This window comes from Paramormyrops kingsleyae, chromosome 25, assembly GCF_048594095.1.
Source record: "Paramormyrops kingsleyae isolate MSU_618 chromosome 25, PKINGS_0.4, whole genome shotgun sequence".
In the NCBI taxonomy this organism is placed as follows: domain Eukaryota; kingdom Metazoa; phylum Chordata; class Actinopteri; order Osteoglossiformes; family Mormyridae; genus Paramormyrops; species Paramormyrops kingsleyae.
The window spans coordinates 25,947,002-25,962,740 of NC_132821.1; the positions used below are offsets into that span (position 1 = coordinate 25,947,002).

Sequence of the window (15,739 nt, forward strand, 5' to 3'; positions counted from 1 at the left end):
TCCCCATACTTTCAAAGATACTCCTGAGTCCTGCTGCTACATCAGTTGACCAGAAGGTGCATTGGGTTGGTTTAGCCCTGCAGCGGATAAATTGTCGTGCATTAAAATCAGTCGGGCAAATTAGGTTTGCCTGGTATGCAGATTTGAGTGAATTATGTTCACACACCCTTTGCTGTGTGGATTGGATGTGAGATAACAGGATATCGTTCAGGCACAGATGAAATACAACTAGAATCAGTACATTTTAAGATGACTATAATACTATAATGAACATAGTATGTATGGTTGCACTGTCTGTGTTTCACATATACACACATTTAAATTTATGGTTATTTGGGATTAAAGCCAGATTTTAAAATCTGAATTGTGTTTGTCAGGTTTAAATATGCACCATATTTATCTGGATACATGTAAGGGAATATTATATGTGTAGATGTTGAATGGCCTAGAAGAAACACTGAATCCGATAAAGGAAATATAATCAGAATTTTAGGTCCCAATGCATTTCTCACTTTTATTTCCCTGCAGATTTGCCCGATCAGGTGCTGAGGGTCTTCAAAGCTGATCAGCAGAGCCGCTACATCATGATCAGCCGGGATACGACGGCCAAGGAGGTGGTGGCCCAGGCGATGCGGGAGTTTACCTTGACGGGCACCGCTGAGGCTTACTCCCTGTGCGAGGTGTCCGTTACCCCCGAGGGCGTCATCAAGCAGAGGCGGCTGCCCGACCAGCTCTCCAAGCTAGCCGACAGGATCCAGCTGAGTGGAAGGTGAGAAATTACCGGGTTTGGGCAAGAAGTCTTACTGGATTAAGACTTTTCACTGCAGCTGGTTCAGGAATTGCAATATTCCGGTCATCTTGGCTAACGTAGCTTGGTAAAATTGTTAACCATCATCAAAGTCACTTGGTGTCCAAGCTATAGGCCAGGAGCAGGAATTGGTATCATCAAGATGCATCACAGTGCAGGTCTTGACGTTCCACAGTCCTCTAACTCACACCACTAATGGCATGTGGTATATTCCTCACCAGTATGTCTCTTATCCCATCGTTTCAGGTACTACCTGAAGAACAACATGGAAACGGAGACTCTGTGCTCGGATGAGGATGCACAGGACCTCCTGAGGGAGAGCCAGATCTCCCTGCTGCAGCTCAGCACGGTGGAGGTGGCCACACAGCTCTCCATGAGGAACTTTGAGCTCTTCTGCAACATCGAGCCCACAGAGTACATCGATGACCTCTTCAAGCTCAAGTCCAAGATGGGTTCTACAAATCTTAAGAAGTTTGAGGAGCTGATCAACCAGGAGACCTTCTGGGTGGCCTCAGAGATTGTACGCGAACCAAACCAGTTGAAGAGGATGAAGATCATCAAGCACTTCATTAAGATTGCACTCCACTGCCGCGAGTGCAAGAACTTTAACTCCATGTTCGCCATCATCAGGTATGTAAAAGGGAGCCGTTTCCTTGGGTGAAGGCTTGCAAAGCGTTTCCTCTTGGTGAAGAGATGAAAGATTCATGTCTGAACCCACTCTTTGCAGAATGAGAAGGTCTTCATTTTGAGTTTATTTGTGTTGCAGTGGCTTGAATCTGGCCCCTGTCTCCCGACTGCGAGGCACCTGGGAAAAGCTTCCCAGCAAGTATGAGAAGCTCTTCCAAGACCTTCAAGATCTCTTTGACCCTTCCAGAAATATGGCCAAGTACCGCAACGTTCTAAACAATCAGAACCTCCAGCCTCCCATAATCCCCCTCTTCCCAGTCATCAAGAAGGACCTTACTTTCCTCCATGAAGGTAACCAATCACTCTGTATCCCAGGTCGCATTTTCCATTTTTGTGACAGTTTGGTTTTTATTTCGGGCAAATTGATTATGTAACCGTTTATCCCTTTATAGGCAATGATTCTAAAGTCGATGGATTGGTGAATTTCGAGAAGCTGAGGATGATCGCAAAAGAGATCAGGCACGTCGGGCGGATGGCATCTGTAAACATGGATCCTGCACTCATGTTCAGAACGAGGTACGTGGCCAACCCTGACAGAAGTGGGTCATGCCGTTAATCTGCAACGCGTGTCCCTGGCGTTTTCACAACAGATCGCACAGATCATCTCTTTCCTGGGCCTAGCTCGAGCGAGTTTTCTAACGCTAGCATTTACATTTGGGCGGCTGCCTTCATCAGAGCCAGCATTTTAAGAAGCTTATTTGTAAGCTCCACTGACTTGCTGAGGATGAGTTTCCATGGCAGCTTAAGTGAGTTGCTGGCTTGTTCTAGAGGGCTTTACCTGGCTACCATCCATCTTGGTTGGGGTTTTCCCTGTCAGTCCAGCTTCTTTCCTCGGTGTCTTGTGTTCCCTCTGGGTGGGTTTTCTATGGCCACAAGAAGTGTCTCTCCATGCTGAAGAGTCATGACAAGGCATTTGTTGACATGTCCCTGGGCCTTGTGGATACTGCTCATTCGGGTACTCTGGTCTTTCCTGTCTAAGGCCTTGTCTCTCTCTCTCCGTTTTCCTTCTGTCCCCCATGCTTCACTGTTCATGGCTCTCACTTACAGGAAGAAGAAGTGGAGAAGTTTGGGGTAAGTCTGGTGGCCCATTTCACGGCACTCTATATTGCCCAGTTTGCCTCTCTCTTCGTCTGCCATCATTTCTTTGTTTTATCTTTTATTTTTTTAACACTTTCGCCTCTCCAAACCCCAAGAGTGAAATTAACGTTTCCCCCCCCCCCCTCTCTTTTTTCGTTTTGTTAAAGTTAAAAAATAATATAAATATGAAAGCTGCCTCTAGGAATCATTCCAAGCTCATTACTGGATGGCGCAGTTGTATGCAACGTCAGGATGCTTTATTCGAAACATACCGTGTTTGTCTTTGCAATTCAGAGGTCTGAACCTTTCATGAAAAACTAACCACATTTTTCATCCGTCACTCAGCTCTTCCTAAATAACGAGAAAAATAGGTGATAGGGAATTTTTACCGAGTCTTAAAATTTTGTGATTGTAAAAGTGACAAATCCTACAATTTAACCACTAACCAAATATGTTTCAGTGAGTTAATAGCCATCGGTTATGATAATGCTCACATCCCAGATAACCAAGACCCATGTTACTCAAGCGAGCTTAAGTAGCCATACATAGGCATACAACCGTTAACATGTCTGTGTGTGTATAAATAATATTTATGTATATAGGTAGATGAATCTGCCAAGGTAAATGATTTACAGAGGGTACTCTTTACAGTCCTCTACACAATATAATAGGGGGGGGGTTGGTTTCCTGTCCATTTTTATTTTTGGATTGAGGCATGGAATGTTCCGGGCTGGAGTGACTTGGTGCATGTCTACATCTGACCCATCATCTGCCCCCCCCTTCAAACTCACGGCCTGTACCCGTGCCCGCCTGCCTGGCACCCCCCTCCCCCCACCCCTACATACACCTGCCTGACTTGTCTCTACCTTGTCCTCGCCTCCTCCACCGACCCTCCCCCCCCACCCGCCCTCCAGGTCCCTCAGCCAGGGCAGCGGTAATGCGGCCATGCTGGACGTGGTGCAGACGGCGGGCCACAAGAAGCGCGTCCGCCGCAGCTCCTTCCTCAACGCCAAGAAGCTGTACGAGGACGCCCAGATGGCGAGGCGCGTCCGCCAGTACCTGTCCGACCTGACGCTGGACACCAGCGAGGATAGCCTGCAGACCATGTCCCTCCAGTGCGAACCGTCCACCAACACCTGTGAGTCTTAGCTGGGGGCTCCGTAGGGTCATGGACACCCTGGCAGATTCAGGGGGCTCATGTTTACATAAAATTCATCCGTATACGAGGTCCAAGGTGACATTTTGTCAGGAAGCCCAGAATTTTTAGCTGGTCCTTGCTAAAAGCTCTCACGCTAAGATCTTCCCTTCTCTATGTTTGGGTGGTATGTCTAATTTTTTTCAAAACAACAAGTGAATTACAGGTATGATCATTTTGATAGAAAATGCTATATTCCTGGTCTTTCCTCTTGTTTTTTCAACGCCAGTGCCCAAGAATGTGGGTGACAAAAAGAAGCCCGACACGTCGCCTGTGATTCCTCGGGCCAACCAGCCGAAGCAGCCGCAGAAAGGTGGCCAGGGCCTGCAGGTGCCTGCTGTGTCTCTCTACCCGTCGCGCAAGAAGGTTCCGGTGAAGGACCTACCGCCATTCGGTGAGGCCTGGCTGCTCTTTGTGTTCTAACCAGAGGGTTGCTGCTAAGAATCGTTTAGCTTTAACCTCTGCTTGGAGCCACAGTGCCATCTAGTGGCGGATTCTGAGTATTACTATGGATTTTATAAACACTGGTTTTTGAATTGCTGTTCTGCAAGAAAAAAAATAGAAAAAAATCACAACTCCGTGGCAAATTATTGTTTGCCTGATTAGACATCTTTTCTTTTCAAAATGAAAAAAAGGTACAAGTTCACCTCAGTCTCTGAAGAAAATCCTGTCTCTGTCTGAAGAAGCGAGTGAACGGCAAAAAAAGGCACCTGAAGACGCCGTATCCAGTGCTTCCTCGCAACTGTCCACCCCCCCCACCTCCCCCCAAAGCTCCCCCCGGAAAGGTGGGTCCCAGATCAGACCAGATGCAAACAGTCACTTAGCCTTGTCCTTGACAGAGGGAGGCGGCTCATGTTGCTAGGTTACATGCTAGCATCCTATGCTAACACTGTTAGCATATCCGTAACTTGTTTTTCTTCTTTATGCACCAGTTATAATTTTTTCCAGAACATTCTTCACATTTATTTATTTTTTATGTGATGATAGATTTCTATTGGACTTGAAAGAAAAACTATGCAATATTTTAAGTGACACGTTTCAGCATTTTACGCATAAAGCATAAATTTCGTCGCAGGAGCTGTTTTTCCATACACTTGCACATACTGCCCCACAAAGGCAAAAAAATAGTAAATGCGTATTTTATCAAAATTCAATTATAAATGACATAAATGACATGGTCTGTTCAGCTCTATCTTAACTTGATGTGACAAGATATCTTAATTCAATTCCGCACAGTTTTGAATAAGTACAGTATCGTTTACCTCCCTACTACACATGCGGGAGGAGAGTCAAACACATTTTGAAGCCCCTTTTACGTTTCAGCGTAGTTCCTCTGTTTGAGACTGTGTAGGACAGTGTAACAAGCACTGTCAGTTGTGAGTTATACGGGGTTTTGACTCACTGCAAAACCTCTGCTTTAGTATGACCCCGTGTGCTCCTTAGAATGCGGGTAAATTTTTTATGTGATCCACAGACATTTGTAATTCATGATTGTGTGCCATAATGTGCTGAAACACGTTTCGTTGCATGCAGGATGTCCACTGAAGAGAAATCACGTCATTAGACGTGTGTCCTTCGGTGACAGGCAGAGACTGTCGGGTAATTGGCCGCAGTTACGCTGCTTTGCCGGGTGGGGGGGCAGGGAGGCACTAATTCCGCGCTGATGCTCGCCTCGTGCCATGTGTGTCGCTAACTGAGCCCGTCCATGTTGGGGAGACGCAAGTCTGCCTCGTGTTTACCCATCTTCACTACTTAAGCGTTGAGTTTTAGGTCGATGTGACGTTTTGCTCTGAAGTGACTTTGCATTCCCTGAATGCTTCTGGTGGTTTCCTGCTGCGGCGCGGACATGTGTTCTTTCAGCTAGCTACTGCTGAAACTTGGCCAAAACTCTGCAGTGTCTCGTACCTACTAAAAGAAACCTTCCCTCCCGCTTCGTTTTACCCCCCCCCCCCCCCTCCCGGTATGTCTAATATTGTTATTGGCGTTTTGTTTACTAACAGAGTGGCTTCCCTGTCCTTACAGGCCCGTTTTCCGGAAAGTTCCGTGTAGCTTTCCTGCTGTGGTTGCTGCCGTGCAGCTTGTGCAGAGGGCTGGCAGGCCAGTGGTCACTAGGTGGCCCTTTTAACCGCTCTCTTGTCCCATTTGTCAGGTGGCAGTCAGCTGAGGTCCCCCCTCTCCAGGCAGTCAGACCTAACCGGCTCCTCCTCTTCCCTCGCAAGTGAGAACAGTAACGGGAATAACAATGGTGCCGCATGGACCTGTGGGATAGGTGGGGTTTTGCGACGTAGTCAGACTGCCACTCTAAGACCTCTTTAAGCATTTTGAATTTTATTTTACTCAAACATGTTTCACCCTCCCCACCCCTACGCACCCAACCTGCCACCTCTTAAGCTGTCAAACCAGCCATAATGAGATACAATGAGGATGGGAAAGCTAAGACGCATCTATGAGTGCTTCTTCTGGTCCGTGGGTGGCGTTGTTGAACCTCAATGCTCTTCACGCTGTGCTGGATCCAGACCTGGGCTTTAAAGGCCCGTTTTCCAGGGCCTATGAACATGTAGCGTGGCTCTGATGTAACGCCGTTGGTTCCATGACAACTCATCACCATGTGGACATTCTGTCACCGTGACAACATGATGCTACCCCAGCATGATGTCACCTGGGCCGTCTGCCCAGGAAACTGGAAATCATCGGGGAGGAGGCAAGTGGGAGGGGCCACTCTTTTTAACCCCTTCCATCCCGCTCACGTGTTTTCCTCCAGGGTATTCGTTGGGGCCTGGCGGGGCGGTAGACAACTTGTCAGATTCGGGCCACAGCGAGATATCGTCGCGGTCCAGCCTCGTGAGCGAATCGTCGCTGGAGCTGCTCAACGAGGAGAGAAGGCAGAGGCACGCGGCCTGTTTGGGTGATGCCCACCTCGCTGGGTCACGGATGGAGCGCAAGGCTACCCTGGACCCCGACCAGTACAGCCTCGGGTGAGATACCCAGTTCATATAGACTCATTAAGGGCTGAGCTATATTGGGGAAAAACTCAAATATCGTAATGTGACTTTTTTGCAATACATATTGCAATATTTATAAAGCAAATAAGGAGCTGAAAATGTTCCCAAAATAAACTTTAACCAAACAGAAATAAAATGCAGGAATCGTAATAATGTTGGTGAGCTGATCACACACGTAATAATGATTATGCCACGGTATAATGTCCGGACTGCCCAACCCTGATCTCAATCGCATAATATGCGATGTTGATATCAACATCACACATAGCCCAGCCCTGGTCTAATGTATTGTAGAGATGTGCGATATATCAGTTAACTGATCTCTGTCAGCCCATATATAGACTTTATCGATTTTAAAAGTTAGCAGTACCAGAGCTATAGATATAACTGCTACGATAATGGCGATGACTGCGTTGGATGATCATCTGTTTTCCGTGATGGAGGACGAGGGATTTCGTCGGCTCACTCGCCACTTAGCGCTTCGCTACAATCTCTCAAGTCGGAGCTGCTTTGCTGATGTATCACTGCCTGCATTATATAATGCGGCTGCTGCACCCATTCATGGGATCTTAGGAAGTAACGTCACTGACGTCAGTTTCACTACAGATTTGTTGTGATTATCGTTATCGGTAATATCACTCAAAAATATATCAGTTATCAGTATTGGCCATTATTCCCATGTAGATGCACCACTAATATAAAATAATATGAAGTATTTTGGTATTTACCCTCTGTGCTCTGCGCTAACAGGAAGCTTCTTACGATCACTAAGACCTGTACTCACGTGTCACTGTATTCCGTAACTTTCTGAGCTTTCTTTAAGTGCAGTATCCCTCACAGCACTGAGACTGATCCCCTTTACCATTAGGTCTTATACTTCCATTCACGAGGGCCGGCATCTTTACTCGGGGAGCACCGTGCTGTCCTCCCCCAGCTCCGAGGAGCTGACCCAGGATCAGGGCGACCGGGCGTCCCTCGACGCGGCAGACAGTGGCCGGGGAAGCTGGACATCCTGCTCCAGCGGCTCCCATGACAACATCCAGACCATCCAGCACCAGCGCAGTTGGGAGACACTGACCTTTGGCCTGCCGCACCTAGACGGCCCTGCAGAGGGCGCTGGTCTGTGGCCCACCGACGCCCCTGCGTACCCAGAACACGGGGCCCGGCCCGGACAGGTGCGCGGCAGCTGCTGGGGTGAGGACTCCGAGGGTGACACCGGAACCATAAAGCGCCGGGGAGGGAAGGACGTCGGCTCCGACCCGGAGACCAGCATGATCTTGGACGCCCCCAGGCAGCTCGGCCGGCCCACTCACTTACCGGCATCCTCTGGCGCCCCTAAAAATCTCATCGGTATGTGACTCCGTGCTGCCCTTCCTCTCTTCATCTTCTCCTTGTCCTCCTGCGCTGACCCAGTTCTCCTCCCTGTTTGTCCAGTGCGGAAGGACAGCCGGTTCCGGGACCCTCCCCCTACACCGCCGGGCTACAGGGCCCTGACCGAGTTCGCAGAACCGCCAGTGCACCCGGGCCGCAAGCCTCCGGATTACAACGTGGCTCTGCAGCGCTCGCGGATGGTGACGCGCTCCTGCGACTCCCCCCAGCCCCCCTCCCGGCCACCCAGCCGGCTCCAGTGGAGTAAGCCCGCCGACGGGGACCCCCGGCACCCCCACTTCCCGTCCCAAGGGCACTCTGCCGAGGAAGAGGAGGGTGAGTCCTTGTCTCCGAAACTTATTCCTCAGAGGAAGACAATGGCATACACACCCGAGACTACCAAGCCGTGAATTACAGGCAGGCACCAGGCAGGTAAAGCCCTGATGGATCGGCGTCCTTTCACCGCGTTGCATGTCAGGCGCAGCCACTGGCCACGTCCACAGCATCCTGGACCTCCGTGCCTCTTCATGCATGCCACGTGCGCACTGGGCCATACCGTCGTACTGCCACACTGCTATACCGTCATACTGCCATACCACAATACTGCTATACTGCCATATCACCATACTGCCATACCACAATACCGGTACACTGCCAAACCTTCACACTGTCGTACAATTACACAAGCATACTGCAATATTGCCAAATCACTATATTACCATACTGCTATACTGTCATACTGCCACACTGCTATACCAACATACTCACATACCACAATACTGCTATACTACCTGATCACTATATTGCCATATCACTGTACTGCCATATCGCCATTCCACAATACTGCTATACTACCAGATCATTATATTGCCATATCACTATACTGCCATATCGCCATTCCACAATACTGCTATACTGCCAAACCGTCATACTGCCGTACCACTGTACCAACATATTGTCATACTGCCAAACCACCATATCACTATACCGGCAATACTGCCATATCATTATACCGTCACAGTGCCAACCACCATACTGCCATACCACAATACCGGTACACTGCCAAACCTTCACACTGTCGTACAATTACACAAGCATACTGCAATATTGCCAAATCACTATATCACCACACTGCTGTACTGTCATACTGCCACACTGCTATACCAACATACTCACATACCACAATACTGCTATACTACCAGATCACTATATTGCCATATCACTGTACTGCCATATCGCCATTCCACAATACTGCTATACTATCAGATCATTATATTGCCATATCACTATACTGCCATATCGCCATACCACAATACTGCTATACTGCCAAACCGTCATACTGCCATACCACTGTACCAGCATATTGTCATACTGCCAAACCACCATATCACTATACCGGCAATACCGCCACATCATTATACCATCACAGTGCCACACCACTATGCTGCCATGCCACCATACCGCCATCCAGCTGTCACTCTTCCCACCGGTTCCTTCACTCCATCCATCCATCTTTACTTTTCCAGCGAACGCCACCTGCCAGCCTACCTGTGCTTCACCACGTTTGTGTCCAGTCACCGCTTGTGGTTTCACTTCTGTGATTGTGTGTTTTCTGTGAGTAAAAAAAAACAAAAGAATGGGATCATTATGTTGCCATTTCAGTTACGGTATCAGTACTGTGACTCAGACCCTTTGTACACATTACTACTCGCACTGCATACCATTTCTGGCAGTGTGTCTGGCCACTCTGCTGTCTTAATTCATTCACTTTATCTTTTATTGTTGTTGCCTTGACACGGTGAGTCACGGTAAGTTGAGTTCAGCTTAGACCGGGGCCCTGTTTCCGATGCAAAAAAAAATAATTCACCCTTCCTCTTCGTCATTCCCCCTGCGATGGGAAAAGGAAAAGGAAAACTCTGTCAGTTCATGTCAAGCAGCCCAGAGAAACGCTTCTGTCAGTCAGTTATACTCAAAACGTACCTTTAAGGAGGTATCCCATAATCCTTAGCAAACATCCTATTATGTCACATTTGGAAAATATAAAGCTTTAACATACTGTATGGACTTATAATAAAGGTTCCAAATTATTAAACAGGACCTGAGGAAACTGTTAAGAGCCAGGAAAAGTTTATTAGGACCATAGTACTGTGCATTGTAAAAGCTTGCACGTACTGGTGTATGAGTCAGAATTATCTCGTTAGAAATATCACAAGTAAAATATACATAACATAAGCCCATGGCGCAGTTTAAATTAATTAAAATCTGCAAAGATATGAATACTCATGCTGTATGTATCAGAATTTACTTATGACCAAAAGAATAGTTTTAGAACATCTGTGAATATTATGCAGTTTGTCTTTGGGGGGGCATGTCCAGATTACAAAATGGGCTGTTCTGGAATGATCTATAGTATACGGAAAGGGGGTGTTATTCATTTTGAAAGGAACTGGACCCACGTCTTGGCTGATCACGATTCGGGGGAGGAGGGGCTTTGAGAGGCTGGTCCTGAATGTCTTTTCTCTCCTCCCCGTCATTGCAGAAGATGAACAAGTGTCTGCAGTCTGAGGATGGCGCCATCTATTGGAATTTATGTGCAGCGGTGCCAGGAGTCAGTCTTGGACAGAGTACGGGACATGGACTGGGGGGTGGGGGAGTTGTCCTCCAACCTTATCAGATTGGGGGGAGTGTCCCCCTTCCCCTTCCCTGCCTTAAATAAGCACGGGGATTTGAGTTCCCTGCATGAAAGATACTGTGAAACATGGAAAAACAAAACGAAACTTTAAAAAAAAAAAAAAAGTCGTCTTGGCACTTTGTAAGAAAAAAAGAAGAAGAAACTGTAACGTGAAACTTTGGTTGACGTGTCCCTGCCGTCACAGATCAAATCCACCGCTACCCCCCCCCCCCCCCACACACACAGACACACACATCTGTCACCAACGTGTCAAGCTTTGACTGCACTTTTATCCATGACTTATTTAGTGATGACAATATTGAGAAAGAAAAAAAAACGAACAAACATTATTGCCTCTTCGATTTTTTTCGGCGTCCTCTCTAGATTGTGTAGGAATTGTAGCACTCCATATGACCACGGGTGAAGATTGTGCAGATTTTGCAGAGTTTTGTTACAGTTTTATATGCTATCGTGCTTCAAGAACAAACCTGTTGGCATCTCCATGACTACAGTATTATTCCTTGGTCATTTAAAAAAATTTTTTTTTAATGTTTTGTTTTTGAGTTTTGTAAGCTTCTAAGACAGGGCTATTCAACTCACGGTCCGCAAGGGCCGAGCCCTGCTGGTTTTCCAGCCTTCCTTCACCTGTGAGCCAGGTGTGACGCCTCTGACCAATCAGAATCAGTAATTATTAAACTGACTACCTGGGAGAACTGAAAACACGGCCTGGATTTGGAATCGAGGGCCTGAATTGAATAGCCCTGTTCTAAGTGGACCGGACAGCCCCCGACGGGGTAGAACATGGCTGAGGCTCTACTTGGATCCAGGAGATCCCAGCACATGAAGAACCCTGCCATGAGATGGCACCACACATCTGAAGGATGAAGACTGTTCATAGTTGCGATGATAGATTTTGTTGCATGTCTAAAGAGAGCCGGCATATAGAATCCCTCTCTGCTGCTACTTAATCCCTCTGTAATGACTGAAGATAAAAACTGATTCCTGTTGTGTTCATGAGACTCTAAAGGCTACGTATCTGAGTAGTATGAGGAACTTAGTAGTCTTATCCGCTTCTGTTTTCTTTTTAATTTCTTTGTTCTTTTGAGCTGATCATATTGATCAGTGATTGAAAATAGATTTAAAGGTGAAGGTTGCAGTTTTTTTCCCCCACTGTATAGTGTAACTTCAGTGCTTTATTTAATATTTTACTTTAAGGAATTGTGTGATTTTATTTTTTCCCCCCATTTACACACATTACAGATTGTTTGTAATTTAATAATATTCATTAATCGATTCTATCGTCTCTGGAGAATAGGCAGGCCGAATCCAAGTTGTAATACAAGTTGCACAAAAAAAAAATGTTTAAGCATACAGTAATTGTAGTAAATACTGTAGAACTGCTAATTTCAGTTCGATCTGTGATGTCGTGTTTAAAATGCACATTTTAACTAATCATTTCCTCATACTTTTGATACTACTTGTACTGTATGTCTTTTAGAAAGACAGTTGGTGGAGTCTGTATCCTTTTTTTGTATTTTTAATACAATAATTGTACATATTGGTTATATTTTTGTTGAAAATTGTAGAAATGTACAATGTTTATGCCTCAACACCCAGTTTATATGAAGCTGGTTATCAATAAATATTATACCGTTAAGAGTCTGTGGGATATGATATGTAAGGGGTTAGTGGTGAATGAGTGTAATAGATAAAATGTTCCCTATGAAATGTTGTTTTTTTTTTTTTTATATCAAGACTGATGGACGGCAGTAGATTCATAGCTTCTGCTCGATGCCCATGACACAATCGGATCCTCCCTTTAAATAAAACATCCTTTGAGAAGAGGCGGCAAGGTCTCAGATGAACTGTTGATCGGCATTTTAATGATGTTCTATGAATCCCCTGGAAAAGCAGTGCGTAAAGGTATGACATTTTTCAACAGAAGTGGATTTTGGGTTTCTCTGATATTATTCCGAACATTTCGACTCGAGCGATGTGCTGTGAAAAGGCGACCTATTGACATTTGAAACTGATGGGTTTGCAAATGTAGTGCTTTTGGATGCCGAATCAATGCCTGATGCTTTGCAGCGTTCCCAGGGCGCCAGAACAGCCTGCTATCAAGGATCGCTGCGTATTCTTTGAGCAAGTTCTTCAGGGTAAGTGTTACGATAGGCCATTTGATCAACGCCTTTTGGTAGCGGCACTCTCATATAAGAACGGTTAGAGGAGATCGCTGTACGCCAAAGACGTTGCCGACAGCATGGGAAATCTGGGCACTTCTGTCATACCTTTAGGGAACCAGTAGTTATGCTGAAGTACTCATCCAGCAGACAAAGCGTAAACGATGTCCGTGGTGCCTTTAATTAAAAAATACTCAAAGTAATGTAAGGTGACAGTAATTCAATAAGCTGGGAGGGGGTCCCTTTGAATCCCCTCACAAAGCAGGTGTTATCTTCCCTGTGTATCAAGCATTTGTTTAATTAATATGATTTGGACTAATGTCTCTGTGAGTAGCTCATTCTATAGTGTGTGGGGGGTGAGTGGGGGGAGACGCTGTTAACTGAATAACACAATGCAAGTAAAATCATTTTAACGTGAAGAATTGGCTTATTGTGTTTCACTTTCCCATTTCATTTGGATGCTGGTTTTCATATCCTGCCTCATAAAGGCTTTTTTTCTTTTTGCGTTTTAAATATTTTCGATTCAGTGCATTAGCCACAATGTCCGTGGAGCGACAAAAGCCTTTTCTTAGCCTCTTGTTCAACCTATTTCAAAAAAAAATTCTGAGATGCATGTCTGAGGATGTATACGCTGATCAGCCATAACATTAAAACCGCTGACAGGTGATGTTAATAACATTGATTATCTCATTACAATGGCACCTGCCAAGGGTGTCATTATATATAAAGCAAGGGAACAGTCAGATCTTTAAGCTGATGTGGTGGAAGCAGGAGAAATGGGCAAGCGGAAGGATCTGAGCGACTCTGATAATGGCCGAGTTGTGACAGCTAGACGACTGGGTCAGAGCATCTCCAACAGGTTTGGTGGAGTGTTTCCAGTATGCGGTGGTCAGTTCCTACGAAAAGTGGTCCAAGGAAGGCCAACCGGTGAACCTATGATGGGCTCATGGGCACCCAAGCCTCATCTATTGATGTGAGTGAATGATAGCCCATCTGGTCCGATCCCACAGGAGAACCGCCGTAGCACGAAATGCTGAAAAGTTAATGCTGGCTGTGATGAAGAACTGTCAGAACATAGTGTGCATTGCAGCTTGCTGCATATGGAGCTGCGTAGCCCCAGACCAGTCAGGGTGCCCCTGCTGACCCCAGTCCAGTGTCGAAAGCGCCTACAATGGGTATGTGAGCGTCAGAGCTGGACCATGGAGCGATGGAAGAAGGTGACCTGGTCGGATGAGTCACGTTTTCTGTTACGTTATGCGGACGGCCGGGTGCGTGTGTGTCGTTAACCTGGGGAAGAGATGGCACCAGATCGCCCTATGGGAAGAAGGCAAGCCGGCAGAGGCAGCGTGAAGCTCTCGACAATATTCTGCAGGGAACCCTTGGGTCCTGGCATTCATGAGAAAGTTATAAAAATTTCCATATTTTGCACTGATTATCCCATGATGCATTGCAGCATATAGCGTAAAACAAAAAAATTAAAAATAATCGGAATGTCCTGCATGGGTCGCCATGGCTGACTTTGTCCGTCGTCCTCCCGTCCTGGCAGGGGGGGGAGGGGGGGGTTCTGTTCAGTTTCCCACTGAGCCGACAGAGAAGGAGGGGAGTGGAGTACGCAGTGGGGGGTGGCTGGCATTGTCTTTGCCTCTGCACATCACTGCCAACATCAGAGGACCTGGGGAGTCCTTGCTTGTGTGGGATGAGAGGGAGCCTTCAGCTCTGGAATAAAGATAACATTAAAAATACGGTACTGCTGCCCCAGGTGTCTATTAGAGCTGCCCCCTAATCATTCGCTTTTACGTTTCTCTTTAACCTTGGTTTTTTTTTGGCTGTTCTTACACTCACGTAGGTGGTTTTACTTTGAAACAAAAGCTTCTGCCTGGATGACAATCTCTTATATTGGTAAACAGAAGCTCATTTAATTAAATGTAACAATAGCCATGTCCTTTTGTGACCTGAATTCACATTGTCTGTGGTTCCACTTTGCTTTCTGGATTAAACTGTTGACAATCTGGAGTCCCCCCCCCCCCCCACACACACACACACACAATTAAAATCAATGTCAAAATGCAGGGGACACAAACTAATTATGACGCAGGCCACTGCGAAGGAAACGGGGGGCTGGGGGGGGGGGTATTAAATCTTTGACAGTGGTTATTTTCATCCCAAAGATCAAAGGCGCCATATTGGGCCTGCAGTTCAAACATTCGATCAGGAGAACAGGGATTTTATCTTCTGCAGAACGTGTGTTTCCATCAGGTTTATATCAATAATGAAAGAATATCCAGCGTCATTGGTAACTTACTTGTACCTCATGTTACTTATACCCCTTCGGCTGACATCGATGTTACTGTGTTACCTGGTGAGTTTTCGACAATGACCCCATCTGAAAGCTGATTGGCTGCAAGGCGGTGCCCTCTCCCCTGTCACTCGCTGATTCAGAACATCTCATTGACTAATGATGAAGCTGGCCCTTCTTTATGAATTATTGCGTCTCAGATGCCCCCACCTTAAAAAACATCCCAGAATGGCTTCCCATCTTGGAGGCAGCTGTCGTTCTGACACTACGACGTTCCCAGTAGTCATTTTGAAACTTTACTCAGCCGGATGAACATTTGATGGAAGGACATACTCATTCTTGAAGGCCCAAACTTGAATTGGTCTCTCATTAGCTTTTAGAATGAACACAGAATTTATTTCTATATCATTTATTGGTTTTATTTAGTTATTACTCAGAAGCGGTGTGTTGGTATA

At 46.3% G+C, this 15,739-nt stretch overlaps 1 protein-coding gene across 23 annotated transcripts in view; it reads left to right on the plus strand.

Moving 5' to 3' along the window:
• LOC111837306 (rap guanine nucleotide exchange factor 2) overlaps window positions 1-12,465 on the plus strand; it is an 82,509-nt gene extending 70,044 nt beyond the window's left edge. For 8 of the 23 annotated variants that reach the window (XM_023799211.2, XM_023799214.2, XM_023799215.2 and 5 more), the window contains 14 exons: window positions 529-769; window positions 1,055-1,438; window positions 1,575-1,786; window positions 1,888-2,011; window positions 2,543-2,566; window positions 3,487-3,710; window positions 3,997-4,161; window positions 4,403-4,552; window positions 5,301-5,366; window positions 5,917-6,036; window positions 6,529-6,742; window positions 7,638-8,119; window positions 8,204-8,569; window positions 10,677-12,465. In XM_023799211.2, the coding sequence (XP_023654979.2) occupies window positions 529-769; window positions 1,055-1,438; window positions 1,575-1,786; window positions 1,888-2,011; window positions 2,543-2,566; window positions 3,487-3,710; window positions 3,997-4,161; window positions 4,403-4,552; window positions 5,301-5,366; window positions 5,917-6,036; window positions 6,529-6,742; window positions 7,638-8,119; window positions 8,204-8,547 (2,750 nt within the window). In that variant the 3' untranslated portion in view covers window positions 8,548-8,569; window positions 10,677-12,465. Of the gene's footprint in view, window positions 1-528; window positions 774-1,054; window positions 1,439-1,574; window positions 1,787-1,887; window positions 2,012-2,542; window positions 2,567-3,486; window positions 3,711-3,996; window positions 4,162-4,402; window positions 4,553-5,300; window positions 5,367-5,916; window positions 6,413-6,528; window positions 6,743-7,637; window positions 8,120-8,203; window positions 8,570-10,676 lie in introns of those variants that run through there. The other 15 variants (XM_023799224.2, XM_023799225.2, XM_023799226.2 and 12 more) reach the window with 9 other exon arrangements.
• Window positions 12,466-15,739: the final 3,274 nt, after the last annotated feature.